Source organism: Mycetomoellerius zeteki, unplaced genomic scaffold (genome assembly GCF_001594055.1).
Source record: "Mycetomoellerius zeteki isolate Tzet28-1 unplaced genomic scaffold, Tzet1.0 scaffold151, whole genome shotgun sequence".
Taxonomy (NCBI): Eukaryota; Metazoa; Arthropoda; class Insecta; order Hymenoptera; family Formicidae; genus Mycetomoellerius; species Mycetomoellerius zeteki.
This window is the reverse complement of record NW_017256458.1, coordinates 32,416-55,224: the sequence shown is the minus strand read 5'-3', so window position 1 is coordinate 55,224 and position 22,809 is coordinate 32,416. Positions and strand designations below refer to the sequence as shown.

General features: G+C 33.5%; 5 protein-coding genes across 10 annotated transcripts in view; 2 read left to right on the top strand and 3 right to left on the bottom strand.

The window, feature by feature from the left end:
* Positions 1–676, bottom strand: part of RpL28 (ribosomal protein L28) — a 1,751-nt gene extending 1,075 nt beyond the window's left edge. Inside the window, 3 exon segments of the mRNA XM_018444564.1 lie at positions 1–65; positions 151–247; positions 585–676. The exon segment at positions 1–65 is cut by the window's left edge and continues 50 nt beyond it. Of these exon segments, the coding sequence (XP_018300066.1) occupies positions 1–65; positions 151–237 (152 nt within the window). The 5' untranslated portion in view covers positions 238–247; positions 585–676.
* A 503-nt stretch (positions 677–1,179) lies between these two features.
* Samtor (S-adenosylmethionine sensor upstream of TORC1) lies at positions 1,180–3,613 on the bottom strand. The gene is made up of 3 exons (XM_018444512.1): positions 3,549–3,613; positions 2,215–2,370; positions 1,180–2,100 (listed from the first exon to the last, which is right to left on the bottom strand). The coding sequence occupies exons 2-3, from the start codon at positions 2,344–2,346 to the stop codon at positions 1,180–1,182; spliced, it is 1,053 nt and encodes a 350-aa protein (XP_018300014.1). The 5' UTR covers positions 2,347–2,370; positions 3,549–3,613.
* On the top strand, positions 3,586–8,545 carry Grip75 (gamma-tubulin complex component 4). Of its 2 annotated transcripts, XM_018444521.1 has the most exons (9): positions 3,586–3,674; positions 5,580–5,697; positions 5,782–5,975; positions 6,396–6,490; positions 6,554–6,867; positions 6,999–7,469; positions 7,538–7,715; positions 7,792–8,014; positions 8,161–8,545. In XM_018444521.1, the coding sequence occupies exons 1-9, from the start codon at positions 3,606–3,608 to the stop codon at positions 8,407–8,409; spliced, it is 1,911 nt and encodes a 636-aa protein (XP_018300023.1). In that variant the 5' UTR covers positions 3,586–3,605; the 3' UTR covers positions 8,410–8,545. The 2 variants fall into 2 exon arrangements, with proteins under 2 accessions (XP_018300023.1, XP_018300024.1); XM_018444522.1 differs by lacking the exons at positions 5,580–5,697; positions 5,782–5,975.
* Positions 8,546–9,680: 1,135 nt separating this feature from the next.
* Positions 9,681–13,695, bottom strand: Use1 (Vesicle transport protein Use1). Of its 4 annotated transcripts, XR_001936528.1 has the most exons (6): positions 13,410–13,695; positions 13,004–13,053; positions 11,687–11,925; positions 10,804–11,130; positions 10,443–10,628; positions 9,681–10,154 (listed from the first exon to the last, which is right to left on the bottom strand). XR_001936528.1 is itself a non-coding variant. In XM_018444561.1 (5 exons), the coding sequence occupies exons 1-5, from the start codon at positions 13,671–13,673 to the stop codon at positions 10,588–10,590; spliced, it is 921 nt and encodes a 306-aa protein (XP_018300063.1). In that variant the 5' UTR covers positions 13,674–13,695; the 3' UTR covers positions 10,161–10,587. The 4 variants fall into 4 exon arrangements, 3 of the variants coding, with proteins under 3 accessions (XP_018300063.1, XP_018300065.1, XP_018300064.1); XM_018444561.1 differs by lacking the exon at positions 9,681–10,154 and having other exon boundaries at positions 10,161–10,628; XM_018444563.1 differs by lacking the exons at positions 9,681–10,154; positions 13,410–13,695 and having other exon boundaries at positions 10,161–10,628; positions 11,687–11,947; positions 13,004–13,039.
* A 1,122-nt stretch (positions 13,696–14,817) lies between these two features.
* Positions 14,818–22,809, top strand: part of CD98hc (CD98 heavy chain) — a 9,836-nt gene continuing 1,844 nt past the window's right edge. The window contains exons 1-8 of one of the 2 annotated variants that reach the window (XM_018444620.1): positions 14,818–15,144; positions 19,483–19,861; positions 19,956–20,206; positions 20,291–20,416; positions 20,490–20,716; positions 20,783–20,963; positions 21,642–21,868; positions 22,631–22,636. In XM_018444620.1, coding sequence (XP_018300122.1) covers positions 15,037–15,144; positions 19,483–19,861; positions 19,956–20,206; positions 20,291–20,416; positions 20,490–20,716; positions 20,783–20,963; positions 21,642–21,868; positions 22,631–22,636 — 1,505 coding nt within the window. In that variant the 5' untranslated portion in view covers positions 14,818–15,036. The remainder of the gene's footprint in view (positions 15,145–19,482; positions 19,862–19,955; positions 20,207–20,290; positions 20,417–20,489; positions 20,717–20,782; positions 20,964–21,641; positions 21,869–22,630; positions 22,637–22,809) is intronic. The other variant, XM_018444621.1, reaches the window with a different exon arrangement.

The window sequence follows — 22,809 nt, the reverse complement described above, 5'->3', positions numbered from 1 at the left end:
ACGCTCTTACGATGAACCAAACCAGAGTAGCGATAACTACTCAGATTTGTCAAGTTGTTAGCCTCCTAAAGAATTATTAATCTATGTAATAGCAAGAATATTGTTGAAGTTATTAATAATGCTTTAGAAGATACAGCAAGCTTAACGAACCGTAGAAAACGGCTTGTTGATGTTGCGTTTCTTTAGAAGAAAAGCATTGTTGTCGCGGATTATCATCCAATTCAAGTGAGACGACATCTTGGACTTTCTGTGTAACAATCAGTATTCACATTCTTACACCATTACCGATATATATATATATACACACGCACATATATATCCCTTCGTATTTTTTTATTTTTGATGATAAGTATATTTTAAACACGATAAACTTTTATTTAATTAAATTATTATCTATTTAAACTGAAGTTTTTTTTACAGGTTATGTGTATCTAACAAATGTAAAAAGATCATTTTTTATATAACTATCGTACTGCAGAGACATTTGATAATTTAAAATACATTATCTTAAAATACATATTTTAATGCAATGGGGGGGGGGATTATTAAAAAGAATCTGAAAATAAAGTCAAAATTATACATACCACGTGCACCAGCACCAAGAGGTAACAAGGAAAGATTCAGGGAGTCCAAACTCCCATCTTAGAAAGGGCGATGGTAACACCAATTATAGGCCATGGCACACACCTTCCGTAATGGCTCCTGCACACTGGACGCGGAAACGCTTACCGCGCAAAATACGACGCGGTAGCCAATAAGCTTACAGCTCCTAACATGTTCATTGGTTACCGCGTCGCATTTTGCTGCGCGGTAAGCTTTTCCGCGTCCATTGTGCAAGAGCCATTAAGATGCTAATACAGCTCTCTGATTGGTTCATGTACTAGCTTAAGACCATGTCGAATCTTGAGCAACGTCTATGGATTCCGTCCTAGGACTTTAAGTCTATGATCTAGGTTTTTATATTTTACAATTTATCTAAATAATAAATATATAGTAAATGTGAAAATATTAAAATTTAATATTTTACAATTTTTATATTTTACAATTTATCTAAATAATAAATACATAATAAATGTGAAAATATTACAATTTTAGGTCCTTCCCATAAAATGTTCTATTTAACATCAACAAAAATAAAATTGCCAACAAAATACAAAAAATAGTATAAGCATTATTATATTATGTTGACGCTTCATTATTAAACGGCAATTCAGAAAAAGCATTCGCTATATCAGTTTCCTCATATTCGTCTAATTTTTCTCGTTTTTCCTTAGAACGGACGGCCTGAAAATCCTGCGGAATAAAAATCATTGTCTCGGATACATATTTCTTGTCAGCTTCAAAAAAATGATGCAACTTGGACCACCGTATCGCTACATCTTTGCACAGGCACTTTCTGAACACCAAGCAGTGAATGTGACGCAGTTTCTCGTACTTTATTCTCATGAATCCCATTTTGCTCAGCGTGTATCTCCAAGATCTCATCAATTTTGCATTTGCACCAACGTGTTTCGAGTCTGGACTCACGATAATCAGTATACCACCACTCTTTAATACGTCATATGCGTTCCTGCAGCAGATGTATCTCTGTTTTGGACATGGGAGATATTCCAATAATAGGGAAAATACCACAGAGTCAAAGAAACTCGTGGGCAATTGACAAATCTCCCGCATGTCTTGTGAAAGAATTTTCTCCTTTCCGATCACAATGTTCAAAAAATCGCATCGATAGACTCCTATTGTGGGAATTAGATCTATCGCAGTTACATCAAACGCATTGTCAACACTTATAGGATTGTAACAACTTCCTACATCTAAAAGCGATATTTTCCGTTCATAAAAATTTTGTAAACCGTTTTCCATATGACTTGGATCGTTCTTGCACGTTGCACTTTCATCGTGCGATTTTGCTGAAAAGAAAGTCATTTTAGCGTTTATCTCCTGCTCTCTCTTGTCATATTTCTCTCTACCACCGTTGTAAAAGTATTCTTTGCATTGAGTTTTTATCCATTCCATTCTACAGAACGTTCCGTTTCTCAAATCTGAATTCTTACTGTTCCAGCACTTAGTGGCCAATTTTTGCATGGATATAGCATATCTCTGAAATAATATTAAAATAAAACCAAATTATGCAATTAAATATATTCTGATTCGCAACACTCCCTCTAAACTGACAAAATTTAACTTTCTAAGCAATGAAAATTTAAAGCAAACCTGTAGAACGTCATTTCGCGCCAAATGGCGTTTCCATGCCATCTCGGCGCCATATTGGTGATAGTCAGCGCGCAATAGAGCATGAGTTTCCTTCACGATGTCAGCTAGATGTTTATGCTCCTCCGTCGTCATTCGATCAACTTTTTTCCAAATATTCTAAACGATGAAAATACTCAGTATCTAGCCAGTACTGTGATTCTGTGAAAGTCGCAGCATACTTTTGCATAAGGGGAGTATCAGGGCGCGTTCACACCTTGACGAAAAAGCAAAAAGAGGAAAAGCAGTGGCCAATCATAACTTGCGCTGGTGGTAAGTAGTACAAAAAGCCGAAATTGTCGACTACCAGCGCGAATTCTGATTGGCTGCTGCTTTTTCGCTTTCTGCTTTTCCGTCAAGGTGTAAACGCGCCCGCAGGTTACAGTCCACTCGATGCTACAAATGCTTCGAAGCATTTTTTGATTGGTCAATTAGTAAAATTCTTTCTTCCAATTGGTCAATCAAAAGCTTCGAAGCATTTGTAGCGCCAAGTGGACCGCACCCTCAAGTCTGCGTCTCAGTTCGTTTTATTTTTATGTCACTTTGCGCCAAGATAAACGAGTTACTCTACTTACTCTGCCAACCTCTGAAAATTCAGAGGTCGAAAAAGCGACCCTAGAATACAATTTAGTGACTTTACTCGACATTTCCGAACGTAGCTGGTAAGTCTTGTACGACCCGAGTTAATTTCCGAACGGCGAATGGAAAGATTTCTACTCAGAGTAAGATTTTCAAACGCACCCTTGCATGGTTCATCTTTTCTCTTTTTCTCTTTAACGTAGAAAAGAAAAAAAGATGAACCGTACAAGAACTTTCGCTAAAAAGAACAGACTTCTAGTATTTCGTCGGTGGAGCATGTTGGAATATGCGATGCGAACAAACTTGACTGAGTGCACTTCCACTCATAAGGTCTGTTCGCGTTGCATGAAATCCCCAAATATTTTTGCACTTAAAATGAGATAGATATATATTTGGCCTTGAAAAGAGAGAAAGCGAAGATGCCGAGTGCCAAAAGTGCAGGCAACGCGAACAGACCTATGGTGGAAATACGTATTTCCACTATGCTTCCACTTCCACCATGAATGCAAAAAGTGCAAACAACACGAACAGATTTCTTGTGTCGATATAATAGGTTTCGTATATATAACCTCAATATCAAACTTCTACGATCAATATTTCAATTTGCAGAACAGAGCGACACTTTTTTTCTGCTAAATTCGTTCATTTCGAATAAAAACGCGTCGAATAAGTATAGTTTCATCGATTTTCGAGCTGATGTCGCTAAACTGAATAATTACCTTAAATGTGGAATTGATACATCTCTTATCATTTACTTGATGTCTAATATTTAAAAAATGTTGCACGAGATCTTATTGTCACTTTGGGGATGTTCAACCAATGTATCGCAGATGATAGAAACAGATGTGAGTACATATCTTAATCAATGAAGAGTATTGTACAATTTAAGGCTCTCTTCTGTTCAGTATGTTCACTCACCACTACTATCCCAAATTATGACGTCAGAAGCAAGAGAATTCGCGACAAAAATTTTTGCAAAATATAATAATATGAAGATACATATAAATGAAACAATACTTAGAATGCATAGAACCGACTTGTAAAATTTAAAAACCAAGACAAAAACAAAAAATTTTTTTGTTTCGTTAATAAATCTTAAAATGAATTATACATACACAATGAATTATACATACATACGCAAAAAAAAAAAATAAAGTATTAAATTAGTATTAAATTCAAGGTTGGTAAGTTAACTTTTTTTTAACTAAGTTAAGTTAAAGTTAACAGCCTTAAAAATTTAATTTAATTAAAATATAAGTTTATCCATAATAAAATTAATTGAATTAAAAGTTAAGTTAATAAAAAAGTAATTGAAAAGTTAAAAGTTAAATGGTCTGAACAAACAACCAAAAAAAAAAGAAAAAGTTATACCATTTTACATAATTTTTCGTATTTTTTCTTTCTCACAGTATATTTATTAAAAAATTTGGTTATTTTTGTTCACAAGTAACGATTATACAATGTAAAATTACTGAATTATATACTCATTATCCTCTTGCATTGTGTTTGAGGATTGACTTTAAAAAAATCAAATTAAAAGTTAATAGTTACCAATAAAATGTAAATTAAGTTAAAAAGTTAAGAGTCTAAAATGTAATTAAATTAAATTAAAATTAATTAACTTTTTATATATATACTTAACTTTTATCTTTTTGATTTAGCACTACCCAACCCTGATTAAATTAATATTAAATTAATATTAAATTAGTATTAAATTAGTTTGTCCTCAAAAAATAGATGCTATTCAAGAAAATGTAACTTCGTCAAAAATTATCGTAACAAGACTTTTAAAAAAACATTTTAAATCTTGAAATCTCTACTTTCAAGATCAGTAATTGGTATTTCAACCTGATTTTTTATAAAGTTATAAATGAACATCCGTTAAATTTAAAATTTTGTACAAACTTTACAAAGCCATGGCCTGAACTAAAAAAACTGCCAACAAATTCTGTTTACAGCGTTCGAAAGAGCGAATCTTTACCTTTAATTTGCTTTTTCGTTGAGCGTTGTACTATTTTTTTTCACCAAGTTATTCATGAAGTAAAAGAGGTCGTTTTTGCTTCAAACAACTTCGTGAAAAAAAATCGTACAACGCTCAATAAAAAAGGAAATTAAAGATACAGATTCACTCTTTCGAAAGCCGTAAATAGAATGTGTTTGTGATTTTTAATTCAGGCCATGGAACTTTGTAAATTTCGTACAAAATTTTTATATTCAACCGATTTCCATTTGTATGTCTATATCTTCACAAAAGAAAGTCGAATTTTTATATTCCTATAACTATTACAAAGTTAATCAGATCGAAATATTAATTATTGATATTGAAAGTAGAGACTTCAAGCTTTAAAATACTTTTTTTAAAAGTCTTGTTACACTCACATGAATATTATTTTTGGAGCACAGACTACGTGATCTTTTAATTTTTTTGCGTAGTGTATAATAAAAAACAAAATAAGCTATGTGTTTACAGCTATGACAAACTATCAAATTATATAATAATATATTAAAACATTTAATTTTTTTTTCCTTGGAAGAAGATAGTTTTCGGTAACTACTGTATCTCCTGATAAGTCTATTCTATCGGTAGGAAGCGTTACTTTATTTTTAAAAAATTCTGTTCAAGTATAATTTGCATTTTATTATGTGTTTTCTTGCTTCTGATGTTATACAATCTAGTGGCGATAGTAACAGTGAGTGAACAGGTGTCTTAAATATTATCTTTACGTGCTTCTAATCAATCTCTCTTCTAGTCCATAGATCTTGATAAATATCTACATCCTGGAGAACAGGCGCTACTTAATAAAATATTAGATTTTGTGAAGAAATGTAACGTCATACGAAATTTTATATACAGCAAAAATACAAAAGGTTTGATGAAAAATTTGATGAAATATATTTTATGCAATTGACATGATTGTCTCATGTTTAATTTAACCATTTTATATTTTATAGAATATGTAACTCCTGGTCTTTATATACATGCTCTTTTCGATGGAATGGATCAAGCACTAGAGCCATTTCGTAAAGAAATAATTGAATTGGAGAATACAGTCTTAAACGACAATCATACTCCACTGTCGTTAATTCTGTGCAGCGTTGAAAAATACACTTGTCTATTTTCCGTATTGCATTCTATTATTCGTGAGGTCATTATACATTTCTTCAAGAAATATATTACATTAGTTGGTTTCAGTATGATTCCATTTTTTTTTCAGATCGATGTATGTGTTTTCTCCGTTACAATTGTGTCATCATGTTTGCTATTTCATATATGCAGAATATTTTTTTGTTTGGGAATGTTTTTAACTCTAGGGAGTTATGTGGCACATTTACATCTAGACTTTAAAGAAATTTCCTTTTTTATTATAACTACCATCCTGTTTGTTTTAGCGAATAATAAATATATGTTTTATATGATTCTAAATGTATTAATCATGTACAGAATAATAATCAAAATTACACAAAGCATTCTTGTGATTAAATGTATATTGAATCCAACAACTACTATTATGAAATATTTATGCGCTGACACAGAAAGATGTTGCCAACTAATTTTTTCGTTTCAGATTCGTACACAGAAATTCCATGGTTGTAAATTGTTGCAATGTTTACATCAGCGTATGCATACCGGCATACCCGAGATCAACGCCACTCTAGAATTGTAAGAGATTTATAATGAAATTCAACACTATTTGCCTTATGATACTTGTCTACTCGCTTTTAGGATGGCCCATTCTGTTCATATGGTTTTTTACAAGCATTTAACAAGCTGGCTCTTATATGGGCATCTAGAAGATCCTCACAAGGAATTTTTTATACAAAAAATATCGGGTTGCGAGAAAGCTTTGATGCATGAGGATAGGAAGAACATTGATGTACGTGAATCAATAAATGATAAAAAGATTGATGTTGATATGTGGGACTACAATGTACAGATGGACATGCTTCCATCTTACATCAAGCCATCGTTGGCAAATAAAATCTTGACTATCGGTCAGACCGTCATTATGTTCGGAAATGATCCCAGACAGAAAAAAGGTAAAAAAAAATTGATAATTTTTAATTACTTAAAAAGGAAAGTACCTTGTTATAATTATTATAAGCAAATATATATATATATATACAAGTGCAGCTATACGCAATAATTATGAAGAGCTAAATGTCTTTAGATTTTAGCATGATACCCAAAACAGAAAATTCTGTATGGGGTGATAAAGAGTACAAGTACTTCAGGAAACTTCAGAATCTTCAGGCGAAGTCAGTTTTCAACATCGTTGAGTTTGATCGCACAATCAATGAATTGAAACAGTGTGTGACCGAACTTTTGTGGCATGTTGCCGTTGAAGAGGCGCAGCTGATGCAACAACTCAGGCTGGTAAAAGAATTCTTCCTCATGGGACGCGGTGATCTTTTCTTGGAATTAATCAAGCTCACGACGCACATTCTGAATAAGGCACCAACAAGTCATACATCCAGAGACATTAATCTTGCGTTTCAAATGGCACTGAGAAAGATACACCTAAACGATGAAAGCGCTATCGACAGCTTTAATTTTGTAGTGCCTGCGCTACCTTCTGAGAACGAGGACGCCAACACGGATGCCACTGATCTCTTTGATAACGAAAAACAAGATCCTAATGGTGCATATTTGTGTCACAAGATTTTTCTAAAATATTTAAAGACAAGACAAACAAATTTTTTATTTTAGAGAAACGCGGATGGGGCATGATCACATTGAAGTACAAGGTTGTCTGGCCACTACATTTGTTGTTTAATCCGGTAGCGTTAAACGATTACAATACATTGTTTCGCTTCCTGTTGAGAGTTAAAAAGACCCAGATAGAGTTGTGGAATCTCTGGAGTGAACACATGCATCACAAAGACTTGTAAGTGTATTTATATTTATTATAAGATAATTAACATTTTTATTCAAAATTACTATAACAAAACTTATATTCGCAGTGACATAGGCGTGATCCAATTAAGAAATAATTTGATTTTTATCGTCGATAACTTGCAGTATTATTTGCAAGTAGATGTGGTGGAAAGTCAATACGCTATAATGGAAGCGAATATGAAGAACACACGAAATTTTGAAGATATACAAAAGGCACATTCGATGTTTCTGGCTAACGTTATGTCACAAACTTTTTTACTAGGCAGCGGAACAGGAAAAAAAAATCCCGTAAATTTCATTAAAATTATTTATAAAATTCAAAAAAATTTTTATGCAAAATGTCACAGATTTAACGAATCATCTTTCGTACATCATTTTTTTATTGATTTTGTACTCTATCATTGTCATCCTGGTATCATGAATATTTTCAACAGGTGAACAAGCTGATACACTTTTTATTACGACTGTGCGATAATTTCATCTTACAAGCATCCATGTGGGAAGTTGGTAATTTGCTCATAACGGAAAAAGATGAACTCAAAACGTTATGCGAAACACTCGATAGCGTAATGGATTGGTTGACAAAAACATTGAATAGAGTACGTGCGCAACCCAGTGGCGAACATTTGGCTCGATTGCTATTAAGATTAGATTTCAACAGATGGTTCAGTAAAAAGATTTGAAGGAATAAAAGAAAATCATGTAGTGAATTACATGTATATTGCTGTATACTGCTAAAATAGAACATAATATTACGTTTTTCTCGTAAAGATTGTTTTATTGTGGAATACAATAATATTCAATTAAGAATACATAACAACAAGCAAAATAACACTATTATTATTACTTTTCATTATAGCTATTTATGTAAAAAAATTTGAAAAATGAGTTTTAACTAATTTAAAAAGACATTCCAGTCTGATATTCTTTTTGCAAAGATCTTGTCATATATTTCAACTATTTCGAGTCTATAATATTTCTTCAAATTTACTTTTTCTGTATCATTGTACAATCAACTTGTATAATCATTACAGTAATTATTAATATATATAATTTTCATATGACTTTGTTATAATATTCTTTTTACGAATAACTTTAATATTCATTTTGAATGAATGCTAATAATGGAAGTACGCTGAATATTTGTTGAGGTCCTTTTTTGAAAAATTCTAATTTAATTCTGAACTAGTGTAATAAGTTAAAATGAGAAATAAGCTATAAGGTGTGTACCTGAGCCGAACAAGGCCTATCTACTTTATTTTATTTTTTTTTTATTCTATTTATAGGAGGATATTGAAATAAACTAAATGAGAATCTAATCTTCATTTCATTCACTCACAAAAGTAAAATATATTATTTATATAGAATATTTTGTAAATGAAAGAACAATTTCGTTACTCTGACATTGGGCCTTATTACATGCATATAAATATAATAAGGCTCAAATAAAAATAAATTAAAAATAATAAAGAAAGTAAACATTATCTTTCTAAATCAGTTTTAAAATGATTATTAATCGTAAAAAGGAAATTCCTTAGGACTTCCTCTACACTCTCAAAATTATAATTATCTTTAATTTTGTTTGTAATTAACTCTTTAGTCTTTAGCAATTTTAAGCAATTTGAATGCAATTTTGGCTTCTTAAAAGATAACAGTATTGAAAATCGTTATTCTCTGGCGTAAACTCCATACATAACGAACAAATAATAACAGCTTTATAATAATCACATTATAACAATTACATAAGAGCCTTATTTAATAAGTACATTGTTTAAACAAAATATTTATACTCATTTCAAAAAATTGATTTGTTATTTTCCATAGCTAGGAAATTGAATAATATAATGAATTATAATAAATTATGAAACATTGCGTACTGATAAATTTTTCAGCAGATTGTTATAAAAATGGCATACACATAAGTTTTGGTATTAAATAAACATGTTGCTATCTCTCTTGATTCCAATTCTTTAATACCTTTTAATCTACTTCTTATGACACATCTTTTAAAACCAATATTACATGCGTCCGTTTTTGTCGTACGACGAATTTTTTAAGCGTGTTAATTGGCTGCAAGACAGAGAGGATCTCGGACCTCTGTCCTATAGCCAATCAACAGGTTTGAAAAAATTTGTCGTACGGCAAAAAAAACGGACGCTTGTAATATTGGCCTAAGCATATACTGCAGGCGTAAAGCGATCGTTTTAAGAAATGTTATTGTCGTCAAACTAGAGAGAAACCTGAGAGGCCCTACCGGCCTTTTTCTTGTTACTTTCCCGTCGAAATCACTCGTACATTACCGCCAGTACATCCATTTGCTGACACTGTCGATAAAATCGTATCGTTGAAAGTGGATGTATTACATCCGTAGGATAGAAGCGTGCCGACTATCCCTCCATGTGGATATTCAGTAGATATGCATATATTCCTTAAATGTATACATAGTAGAACTTTTATTTAGTTTATAAGAAAAATGACAAATTACTATGCATAAATAAACGATCTATGTAATACATAGATAATACATAAAGATTCATGGGCATGTACACACATATATATATAGGTCAAGTTCCATCATATACAATCATTAGAAACAAGGAATGTTTTAAGAAATACTTGGACATTATTATCAAATTGTGCATAACAAGATAAATTACATACAATGATGTTGGATAGAGTTGCAAATTGATGTATCGCTATTTTGTAATATATTTACCAGATTTTTAAGTGGCACAGGTGTATTTACAAGCCCTTATGGCTATACAATTCTATCATCATAATATCAGTCCAATGACTCACATAGTCAAATGCACTGTAACACGTCTATTTCGCGATTGATACATCTCAATATAGAAAATTACCTAAATCTTTTTCCTTGCTACTTTCATAAATAACACCATGTCTGAAATACATAAAAATATTGATGCAATTTAAATGATAATTCAGCTACTAATATTTTTATAACCTACTAGCAACAATATAACATCACGTAATTTAGAAATTCGAGTAATAAATAAGGAAATTTCAGCCCCATTGTCCTAGAAAACATTTGAATAATTAACATATGAAATACTCACTAAAAAATACAAACAGAACGAAAGCTATCATAAGCCACACCCAGCACCTCCATTTTGAGTTAGTATGCTCTTCTAATTTCAGGGATTCCTTCTTTAAATTAATAGCATTTACATCAGTCAATTTATCAGACATTTCCAGCATGCCAATATCCTTTTTTATGATAGCACTAGCTGCTAATGCGTGTTCCTTCATAGTGCTGGTCATGGAGAGCATATTCTCAGCGATCTTCTCCTGAATATTACGATTATACTTCAAAATAGCATCTAGATCTTCATCTTTGATATTAGAGCTCGATAATCTCTGTCGTACACCATCCTTATTTGCTTCTGTAAGATATAACGAGATTTAATGTCGAGAATTATATGTAAAAATCTATCTTACATGTCTATAATACATGTTTGTTGTAAAAATCTATTTTATAATTACACGTTCCATACTGTGTGGATCACCAATGATGCATGGTAGACTTTCTGTTCAGGCTGAGTTATGTTCAAATTCCCATCTGACAAGTGCCATCTATAATATATATCATTTTATCCTTGTTCACTAAATGTTAAACAAAGATAAAATAATACTTGAGTAGCATTCAGGTGGGAATCTGATTGTACCCTTGTTTGATATTTTGATTATAAACAGAAAGAACATTATATATAAACTAATTTTTCTATATATTACACAGATATGTAATTATGATATATGATGCATATTGATTAGGCCTTTTTTATAATAATTTTTGTAATTTTTAACTATTATGAAATACATGTTATTTAACAAATATAACAAATATAACAAACAAAAATACCGTGGGTCATCGGTGAGCTACGTGGCGTAGTCAAGTCACTTAAAACTGGACCAGCATGGGATGTACCATATATAAGTTACCTCTATTGCTATGAAATAATTCCTCCCGTAATTCCCGATTGTATTTAGCGACAGTCTTCTGATGTATTTGCGTTGTAATATTTGTACTGGCGGAATTGTTAGTGGACATTGAATTTTTTGATAACAATTGTGCGGCAACCACTCTCTCCACTGGATTTGACAACTTCATTGCATTTATGACTCCTTTTAAAAAATTTATCCGCTTAATGTAGCCCATCATGGTGTCCTTAGATGGTTTACTATAAATTCCACTTTTTAATGCTACATAAACATTATTAATATTGTGAATATAATAATAATTAGATATAATTTTGAAAATATGCAGGTTGTCTTAGACTTTGCACAAGTGCAGTTAACAAGTAAAATCCCGAAGTTATTTCAAGATGAAAATCCAAATCTTGAGGCTAACAGTTTTCAAATAAGAAATGTTTAAAGTTTACCATTGAAATTATCATATTTTTAAAAAATGTCACCTGCTTTCTTACAAAAGTCATTTCATTAAAATATTTCTTGTTTAAAAATTATTATAACTTCGACATTTTGGATTTTCATTTTGAAATAATCTGTAAGCCTGTACTGTAATTCCTAATATCAATGTTATTATTGTTATATTGTTATTATTGCTTAACAGCTCGTTTAATATATATTAACAACTGTTGTTAAGTTACAGAATACATATACAGAAGAGTTTGCTATTAATTATTGTCAAGTTTGAGGACATTTTGCATGTCTAATGTGACCAGATATTTTTGAATCTAAAGCAGGATTGGAATGTTATCAAGCGAGAAAGAATGTATGGATGTAAAGATAAATATATTAATAGCAATTTATTTTTTAAAAAATAATGCAATTATTTATAATTATGATTTTAAATTATCTGGTTTAATAAGGATGATGAATCCTTAAGAAATATCTATATAAAATTCTTAGCAGCTGAAATAAAAATTAACTCTTGTTATTAATATTGCTTTTAAAATATAAACTCAAAGTTGAGTTTTTTTGTTGTCCACATTTTGTTTATTTCAGAAAAAAATTTATTCAACTGCTGAAATACTTCTTGGAAACAGTATGTATTGTATTTTATAATTTGAAAAGATTTATAAAATATTTCTGAATAAAAATATTTTTGCTAGTTTTGTTAAACTTAAGATACCTAACATGTTTGATGGGACAGAGGAACAAGCATTTCAAAAGCAGGATCGTCCTGTCAAAATCATCTGATCACATTGTGTGTACATTATGTGTGTACATATACTATAATATGTAAGTATATTAATAATAAACAATACATATATTTTATAACTAAAACTATATTACTTCGGTGAAATCTGTAGTTTGTTCACCATGTCATCTAGAGAAAGTATATACTGAAACAAAGAATTTACATAAACAAAACTTGTACAATTCATAAGTATTTATAGTGCAATATAAATATTATGTATGTCGTAAATCTTATGTGTGTATTATAAATTATATAATAAGACTTATATAATAAATTTCCAATTTCCTAAAAAGAAATCAGTTACAAAAATAACTCTACATTCATATATAAGCATATGTTGAGTCATAAATATTATAATAAATACTACAATTATCTATTGAAATTATCTCAATGTTATTATTTACTTTAAGCAATTGTATGAGGTTATCCTCATAATAAAACTGTAACATATATTAAATAAAAACATGATAGAAAAACAGAAATTAGAAATAGCTCTCGCACTTTTTCGAGCTTCCAATCTTTGTGTGGATCATCCTTCGCTATTAATTCGCAGCGTGTTAAAAGTCGCTTGACGTTGATTTCCAGCCTGGTCATTTGAATCATTTGGCATATATTTGATTTGATGACAAGGAAAGTTTCGTGCTCTACAATACTCCGTTCACATATGCAAACGTATGTCACGTACAATGTTGCCAACCAGTGTGTTGGACGGGCCGGGTTTTTGGCGCATGCGCGACGGTGAGGCAGCGAACACGTTGGGTGCATCCATAAACACGATCGCTCACTGAGCGCTTAGTGAGCTCTTGTATCTGATTGACATAGGCCGGTATTCATAGTCAGATCTTATATTCAAGATCGTCTTAAGTACAGTCTTAAGAAGTCACAAACCAATCAGAGGGCCGTATTAGCTTCTTAAAACATTACTTAAGACAATCTTGAAATAAGAACAGACTATGAATACCGCCCATATTCCATTAGAGCTAAAAATATAGACCAAACAGGTACAAGAACTCACTGAGCGCTCAACGAGTGATCGTGCTTCTGGATGCACCCAATGGGCTCATTCAGCGGACTCAACAGTTGAGTGAGCGCTCGCTGTTATTGGTGTATTCTTTTAGATCATCCAATCATAATTTTAGATCTAGAAGAATACGTCAATAGCAGCGAACGCTCACTCAACTGTTGAGTCCGCTGAATGCAGCCAATGGTTGCGTTCAACAGCTCAACTGTGTGGAGCGGATCCGTGAGCGCTCGCTGCTATTGGTGTATTCTTGTTGATTATCCAATAGCAGCGAGAGCTCACTGATCCGCTCGGCAACAGTTGAATCTGCTGAACGCGACCATTGAGTGCATTCAGTACTACAATCGCTCACTGAGCGCTCAGTAAGCTCTTGCATTTGATTGGCATATTCCGTTAGAACTAAAAATATAGACCAAACAGATTCAAGAGTTCACTGAGCGCTCATTCAGCGATTGTAGTACTAAATACACTCATAGTTTCATCCATGGCTGCGTTCGGAAACATTATCCGAGTGCCTCTGTGTATCATTTTATCCTTGTTGTTCACCCAATGTTAAATAAGGAAAGATAATACCCAGAGACATCATAGAGGAGTGATGTTTCTGAACGCAGCCCATGTATGAAACCACGTTAATATAAAGCTGGTTCTACATTGATTACATCACAGCATCGCAAACGTGTCGCAAGCATTGCGGTCCAATCAGAGTCGAGCTAGCTTGACGTTGATTGGACCACAACACTTGCGACGCTGCGATGCTGCGATGCGACTAATGTAGAACCAGCTTAATACGTTGAGTTTGATACGTGCCCAACCCTGATTGCCAGCAGATTGACTGGCTACCGATAATAACGATATTAGTATATATAATTAGTACTCCAGACCGCCACTGAGGGAGTTGGTTTGTCGGCGACACTGGGCCGATCCGACTGGGCGTCGCGCGTCGGGCGAGCCGAGCATTGCGAGCAGGGCGAGGCCAAAAAAGCAAAAAGAAAGAAAACGTAACTGGTCGATCAGTGAGTCAGTAACGATCAACAGTAGTGTAGCGCGGCTGCGTGGCATAGCGCAGTAGTAACAAAAAGAATAGCAGCTGTATCGTCATCGGTTATCATGGGCAAACGGAATAGCGAGGATTTGGATCAGGATGTACAGGAGCGAATGCTGAAGGAGGACAGCACCGCGAAGATCGCGACTGAGAAGGATGAGAAGACCACCGAGGTGAGAATCTCCTTCGTGGATCGTCTCGCTTCTACGGTTTCGATTTACCTATATAAGATTCTAATCTGGTAATTATTTAGAATATCCCCCATCCGCTTCAATTTTGATGAAATTAGGTTCCACGCGTTTTTGTATGAAACCAAAGAACCTGGCAGAAAAAAGTCGCTCTGCCCCGTAAATCGAAATTAATCATTAAAGTTGACGATTGTTCAGGTTAGGAAATCTGTTACAGTCATGAAAAGAAGGACTCTTCTCTATTCTTGCTATGTGTAAAAAGTACAGTCGTGTGGAATCGTTCGTGGGTTTTCTATTTGGCACGCAAAGCGATATTCAATTTTATAAAATTGACTTTGGTTTTGCGGGCTAGCGAGGAGGGAACTGGCGGAAGCCCTTCGCACATACATTCTTATATCAATGGCTGCATTCAGTAGAATTTTTTAGTTTATTTTGCAACTGTTGGATGTTTTCTTCGCGCTGATTGGATTGTATTTTTAGATCTAGGAGAATAATCCTATCTCAGAATTGCCATCCGTCCTCTTTTCCCCGGACGCCCTCTTTTTTTGTCCTCATTTTTTGGGCATCCGGAGACGGCCCGGAGGATTTTCCAAAAGTGTCCGAGATAATTATGAGCGATAATTATTTGGAACACCTTTGAAAAAATTTCTCCGAACGTTTTCAGATATCTTGTAAAAGGACGATATTCGCCGTCCGGGGAAAAAAAAGAGGTCGGATACGGCAACCTCAATCTCAGTAGACAATCATAAAACAGTTGCACAACAGTTGAGTCTGCTGAACGCAGCCGGCTCCCGTCTCTCGAAGTTGTAAAAGGTGATGCAATGCCCGTGAAAATGGCGAAGCCCGTTCGGATTCCGGACACTGGGCGCTCCGAGTCTACGACCCTACGACTGCCTACGACTTACGACGTCGAATTGTCGAAACGCCGCACGGACGCTCGTCGGGACGAACGGACGGGTCGTCCAAAATTCCAAAACCGCGGGACAGCTATATGTTTATCAAGGCACAGTCTAAGCAACATTTTCAAACATACAAGATAAAAGTACCCGAGCCGAGATGCATCTGCCGCAGACTAGTGGTTCTTCAGAACCACTCTTCTTATCTTACATGTAACTACATACATACATACTTTACGATGTCCTCCCTCTTCCTTCTCCCCTTCGCCGGCGTGGGGGAGGCAGGAGAGAGACGAAATTTTCCGCAATCATCGTAAAGTACATGTATGTGCAAAGGTTTCCCGTTCCACTTTCTTCATAAAACCAAAGGCAATTTTTTAAAATTAAATCTTGCTTTGCGTGCCAAGTTGGAAACCCACGAATAATTCCACACAGGGCAACTTACAACTTTTCACACATTGCAAGAACAGAGAAGGATCTTTTTCATGGCTGTAATAGTTTTCCTAACTTGAACAGTCGTCAATTTAAACGATTAAAAAAAATGAAACAAATTTGTAATTTCCAAAATAAAATAAAAAATTAATATTGATGTAATGACTAATGGGAATTAGCGTTGTAGGTGGTATACAATGAATGTATATTTTTTCTTTAAAATTTAAATGATTGAAACAATTAATATCTCGGTTTACGGGGCAGAGCGACACCACGACACTTCTTTCTTTCTGCTAGATTCTTTCATTTCATACAAAAACGCATCAAATGAGCCTAATCAAAATTGAAGTTGCGGGGGTGTTCTGAATAATTACCCCTCCTTTCCTTCCTCTCCCTCTCTCATTTCACATATATGTATACGCGTGTAATGAGCAACTAATTGTAGCGAGCTCACCCCTCGTGTCACTTGAGCCGCCCCTGCTATCTTCTGTACTCGTTTCGTAATTCACTAACTACTTTTCCTTCTAATTTAAAAACTAAGCATCGGATAAAATAAGAAAGAAAATATCGTCTTAGAGTTTTGTCAGAAATACAGTATTTCAATATCAAACATCCTATTATAGTTGCGTTCTGTTATATACTGTGAGTCAAGGAATTTAAATTTTCTCTTGGAAAAATTAGGATAAGTTTTGCGCCTTCTGCACTTAGACGCAGACAAAACGCCCCAAGACACACAGCGTGGATTCCGTTTGTGACCCGTGTGCAGAGTTAACTAGTCGGCTTCTCCGAGGAAAATTTTACTCGAGATATTTCGTCGTTAAAATTTTCCTTGGAGAAAGCATTAATCGCGCGAATGAACTCTTTACACGAGCTACAAACGGAATCGGCTATGATAGCTATGACCAACCATGACCATGTTGGGACTTGGGAGATATCTTAATTTGAAGTCTCAACACCCTTTTTCACAAAAGAAAGGTATAATTCTTGGAATGATGGATAGAGTTTTTTTTATTTCACGTCCTGACTTCCATGAAAAAAATCTAGAACATGTCGTGAGAATTTTACTGGACAATGACTATTCATTATATGGGGTCTACAATAGAAGTCGTAGCAGTCGTAGGGTCTTAAGTCGTAACAAATTTACCAATCGTAGTCGATTATTCTTCTCATATTCGACTATAATTGGTTAATTTTCTATAACTTAAGACCCTACGATCTCTATTGTAGACCTCGTATAAATCTATTTTTTAAGTTTTCAATCTTATATACTTTAATTATAACGAATTATAATTAAAGTTATATACTGATTTAATTTGAGTGTAAACGTAAAATGCAAATATTTCAAATTATAAAATACATATTTTACTTTACAGCGCAATAAAATTTATTGAGGACTTCACAGGTTTAAAAGTTTGACTCGTTTTTATATTAGTATTAAACATATTTTTACGTCAATGTACAGTGGCTTTAACAACATCAGTGCACACTGAGTGTGATCAATCGAATTTGCTATTAGTTATTAAACTCGGTATTGTTTGTTCACGTAATCCGATAGGTGATGCACGTCGTTTTGTCCATACGAGCTATAAAACTTTTGTATTAAAGAAACATCTACGTTAGGTGACAGCTCTACGAATTGAAAAATAAGTAGATTTTTTAATTTTTTTTATTTTAGTATGAAGTTTACTGCACCACCTCCCAATTTTGCGTCTACTTTAATCCTGTAAAAGGATTTTTTTTAATCCGTTAGTCAATTCGGAGATTTTTAGAACTGTAATGACTCAATAATTTAATCCAGCATTCCCTTAAGAAAATTCTCTATTCATCCCTCTGCGTATTTTTGAAGTTAGCCCGGATCCTCATACAGACAACAGCGCTTTGAACGCTGATTGGTGAAGAATGGGTGATGAGTGTAAATTTTTTTTACCCTCACAACTAGGTTTTCACTAATCAGAGCTCGGTGTCAAAGCGCTGTTTGTATGAGAATCTAGGCTTATTATTCATATCTTTTTCCCGTAAGTTTAAAAAAAAAAATTTTTTTCGTGTTTTACAAATAATTGTTATTACATTTAAAGGTCTTAATCTTTTGATGAGACCATCCAGCGTGCCAATTGGTTATGGGAAAATACATATTTAAAAATACATAGTGTGTAGTTTGACCATTAGAATCTGCGTGGCGGATGAAATGTTACACGGTGAAATGTAATTTGTGATGATTCAAGATTTTAATTAGTGCGCTGAAGATGAAGGCTAGAATTGTAAGGTATTGGGTGCTTTCTAGCAAGAACACAGTCAGACACTGTGTAACACAGTGAGTCGTTTCATCCTTGTTTAACGTAGGCAAACAACAAGGATGTAATAATTCACTGTGTTACACTGTGTCCTCTTGCTGGAAAGCACCAATATGTAAAGGTGCACAATGTAAAATGGGGAGCGTCACGGCCCATTCAGACAAACGCGGTAATTTACCTATTAGATAAAGGAGTAAAAGTAAGAGCATAAAAGAGTAAGAAAATAAGACAGCTAGAGTTTATCGAAAAGTCGAACAGCTCATTCCAAGTCCTATGCAGAATATTCGAGAATATTCGGACGATACGACAGTTTCGGAGCAATTCCGTTACCGAACGCCGACCAATAAACACGTTTTGCGTGAATACTTGTCAGTGATATTCGCAAGATCTAATCTGATAAGTTAGTCTTCTTGCTTTAAGGATAATAATTTTTTAAAATTTCAGACAACGCGAACAATCTAAATATTTATTATTGTATATATTTTTGTTTGTTATATTTGTATTTAGAACTTTAAGAATCATTTCACTCTTTAATATTTTGAAAATCAGTTGCCACGTTAGTCTAATTTTATATTTATAATTATATTATAAATTTTCTTCTGATATATTTATAATTATATTATAATTTTTTTTTATTCTCTATTTGAGTTATTTCATTATATATATATATATATATATATATATGTGTGTGCTTTCTTTGATAGGTAAAATTTATCTCGGAGAATGGCGACGCCAAAATCGATATTGAGATGGTAAAGACAGTGCTCTCTGGAATGGGAAAAGAAGAATTGATGAAATTTGCAAACGATCCATTCTGGGTTAGATTGAGATGGGCCTTGTTCATTATCTTTTGGTTGATATGGGCAGCCATGTTAGCTGGTGCCATAGCCATCATTGTGATGGCGCCAAAATGTTCTGCTCCTGAACCGAAGAAACTGTGGGAGGAGAGCGCGATTGTTGAGCTAGATGCCTCAGATGTTTTTAACAGTGACTTGACAGAACAGGAACGTATACTAAGCGATTTGAAAAACCAACATATCAGAGCTATTTCTCTCTCATCTCTGGTGAAGGAAAGCGCAAACGGTATATATATACTCAAAAGCCACACATATTTGTCTTCTTAAGATATATTAATTGTAATCTTAATTATATTAATATTCTTATTTTTTCATGATAGGAGAGGTCATAGATTTTAAGGCCATCAAACCGGAATTAGGAAACACCAGTGATTTGGAAAATCTCATCAAGATAGCAAAGGAAAAAGATCAACAGATCTTCTTGGAGTTGGATCCCAACCATTCCTCCGTTGATCATCCATGGTTTAAACAATCTGTAAAAAGACAGGATCCATTCACGTCCTATTATGTCTGGGCTGATGGAATAATCAGCTCTAACAGCGGAAAAGAAAGACGTCCTCCGAATAATTGGGTTAGTTAGTTATGTTTCTCTCTGGCATGTAATTTTCTGACAGAAAGAGAATAACGCATATTAACTTAAAATATGCTCTTGCAGTTAAGTATATATGGTGAATCCGCATGGGAATGGAATGAACAAAGGGGCCAATATTATCTTCATCAGTTTAATAAGTCGCAAGCTGACTTGAACTATAACGACCCAGCAGTGGTAGCAGAATTTGGAGTAGGTTTTTTCTACTTTAATCGATCGATTTATCATGCCTTGATTTATATCTTATGTCCTATTTATTTTGAAGGATATCTTGACTCATTGGCTTAAATTAGGCATTAGTGGTTTTCGTTTGGCGGACACGCAATATCTAACGGAAGATCCGAGTCTGCGTGACGAATCTAGGAGTATTCTTCCCGTAGAACTGAACAATTACCAATCGCTGGTACACATTTATACACGCGATCGTTCAGAAAACGCTGCAGTATTGTCAAAATGGCAAGAGATCGTTCGCAATGAAACCGCTGGCAAAGGGTATGCTCTTAATTTTGTAATTAGACATGTCATCAATATTTACTAACGTGATGCTGTTATTTATAGATTATTTGCGTTACAAGATGACATCCGTGCAGATATTTTGCAAGTTTATAACGATAAGACAACGATTGATCTACCGCAGAGTTCACATTTTCTCACTACTGCCAATGCGAGCATAAACGCGACGGATCTGCGTAGAAGCATATCGCAATGGCTTGCGGTTACATCATGGCCTGCGTGGAACGTAAGTATATCAAGATTAATTTTATTAAATAATTTTAAGGATGTCATTGGAGATTGTACCTCTTATTTTCATTTTTATGTAAAAATGAATTTTTAGTGCAAAATGAAAATAAGAGAAATAATCTCTAATGGCCTTGATCTTGACAAATATTATTCAAGACATGATCCTGAATAACATTCAAGAGGTTTTAGTCATCGGTCGGACACCTTGTATAATGCTAAATGTCGAGGCTACAATTTTTTAAATTATAAGCTAACTTTAAATATTTATAAGTAAAAAACCATTTTACTTTTATAACCTCTATTATTATTTCTGGATTTTTTTGAACATTCTAAGATGAAAATCCTAATACGAAAATATCGAATATAATAGTTTTTGAATTACACACTATCTTTAACCAATTATGACTCAAAAGTTATTATAGCATCAACATTTTGATATTAGAATTTTCGTCTCAAAATGATCTCAGGAATCTCCCCTTGAGCGTTGTTCGGGTCTTTACGGGACACCCTGTATATGTAAAATTTACACCGAATTATTGAGGAATTAAAAATCCAGCTCAGACCGTATAAGACTTTCATTTCTTAGTTGTATATTCACATTACTGGCTTAAAGATACTTTGTTTAATATTGTTTTAAGTCTTTGATTTTTTAAATATGTGTGTATGTCAATCGCAGGTGAATGGCAAACAGCTTTCCTTGAGGCAACGCATGCCTAAAGAAGTCGCTGATAGTATCGTGTTAATGACCATGTTATTACCGGGTACACCAATTCTTCGAATGGATGATATCATGTCCGCGAAGGATGCTTTTGCGACCTTGTCAAGTGCCCGAAGTGGCCTAACGTTTCTCCACGGAAATATGACGCTCAAAATAGTAAACGGGACAGTCTTCGTATATACGAGGTAAATAATTTTTCTATAAATTTAACAATTTATTTAAAAATTAATATATGTGTGCGGTAATCATGTTTAAGAATTTACATACATTTTAATCAAAATGAAATATAAATGAATAAAAGTTAAATATTATATTCGCGAACTATTTTTAGAAACGTTGTGCGTAACAGAATAGTATACATATATTATTAACTGTCGACTGGAACCTTGAAAATTGTTTCAACATTGTTTCTCAATCTTTTTTCAATTTTATTTATACGTACGAAAGAACAGAGTATACATTTTATACGCAAAACGAACGAAGGAAATGGGTTTTAATTGAATAATCGAATAATCTTCATGTAACATACACAACACAATTGACTTACTTTTATTAGACTCAGACGCAGTGAAAGAAATAAGGAACAAGAAATAACAGATTTAAATCTAAGAAACCGTGTATTCCGGTTATCTAGTTTCTGGTAGATTGAAATCTGTTATTCTTTGTTTATTATTTCTTATTCCATTCATTGTGTTGGAGTTCTTAAACGTCTCGACTTGTATTCTCACAGTGCTTTTAGCGATACATTTTTTGCTCAAATTGTATCTCGTATTGGATAGTACGATTGTACAACTTCATAACAGATGGATAAAACTCTAGCATTTTTAACATCAAATAGATATTGAATAGACTTAAAAATGCGGGTTAGCTAAAGTGCTTTGCGCACATAATAAATATAATAGATAAATTACTAACTAAAAAATTTTTCTTGTTCTTTTGCGACACAGAAGTTGGTGAGTCCATATAGTATTAACGTATCACAATTATACTTTGATATAAAAACTTGACTGTATAAGAATATAAAACTAATCAATAGTTATACACTACTGACAAAAAGTTTAAGACTATCCACACAGCACGCAAAAGTTAGTGTACACACACGCGCACGCACGCACGCACGCACGCA

Excerpts from the sequence above, each read along its gene's own strand:
- Samtor (XM_018444512.1), bottom strand. The coding sequence starts at position 2,346 with ATGACGACGGAGGAGCATAAACATCTAGCTGACATCGTGAAGGAAACT. Across the intron at positions 2,101-2,214 it reads CGCGAAATGACGTTCTACAG|AGATATGCTATATCCATGCA; the intron begins GTTTGCTTTAAA and ends ATATTATTTCAG.
- Grip75 (XM_018444521.1), top strand. The coding sequence starts at position 3,606 with ATGTTGCACGAGATCTTATTGTCACTTTGGGGATGTTCAACCAATGTA. Across the intron at positions 5,698-5,781 it reads ATACAGCAAAAATACAAAAG|AATATGTAACTCCTGGTCTT; the intron begins GTTTGATGAAAA and ends TATATTTTATAG. Across the intron at positions 6,868-6,998 it reads TGATCCCAGACAGAAAAAAG|ATTTTAGCATGATACCCAAA; the intron begins GTAAAAAAAAAT and ends AAATGTCTTTAG.
- Use1 (XM_018444561.1), bottom strand. The coding sequence starts at position 13,673 with ATGCACCCAACGTGTTCGCTGCCTCACCGTCGCGCATGCGCCAAAAAC. Across the intron at positions 13,054-13,409 it reads AAGATTGGAAGCTCGAAAAA|TATATACTTTCTCTAGATGA; the intron begins GTGCGAGAGCTA and ends TCTTTGTTTCAG. Across the intron at positions 11,131-11,686 it reads ATTATTTCATAGCAATAGAG|AAGCAAATAAGGATGGTGTA; the intron begins GTAACTTATATA and ends TATATCTTACAG.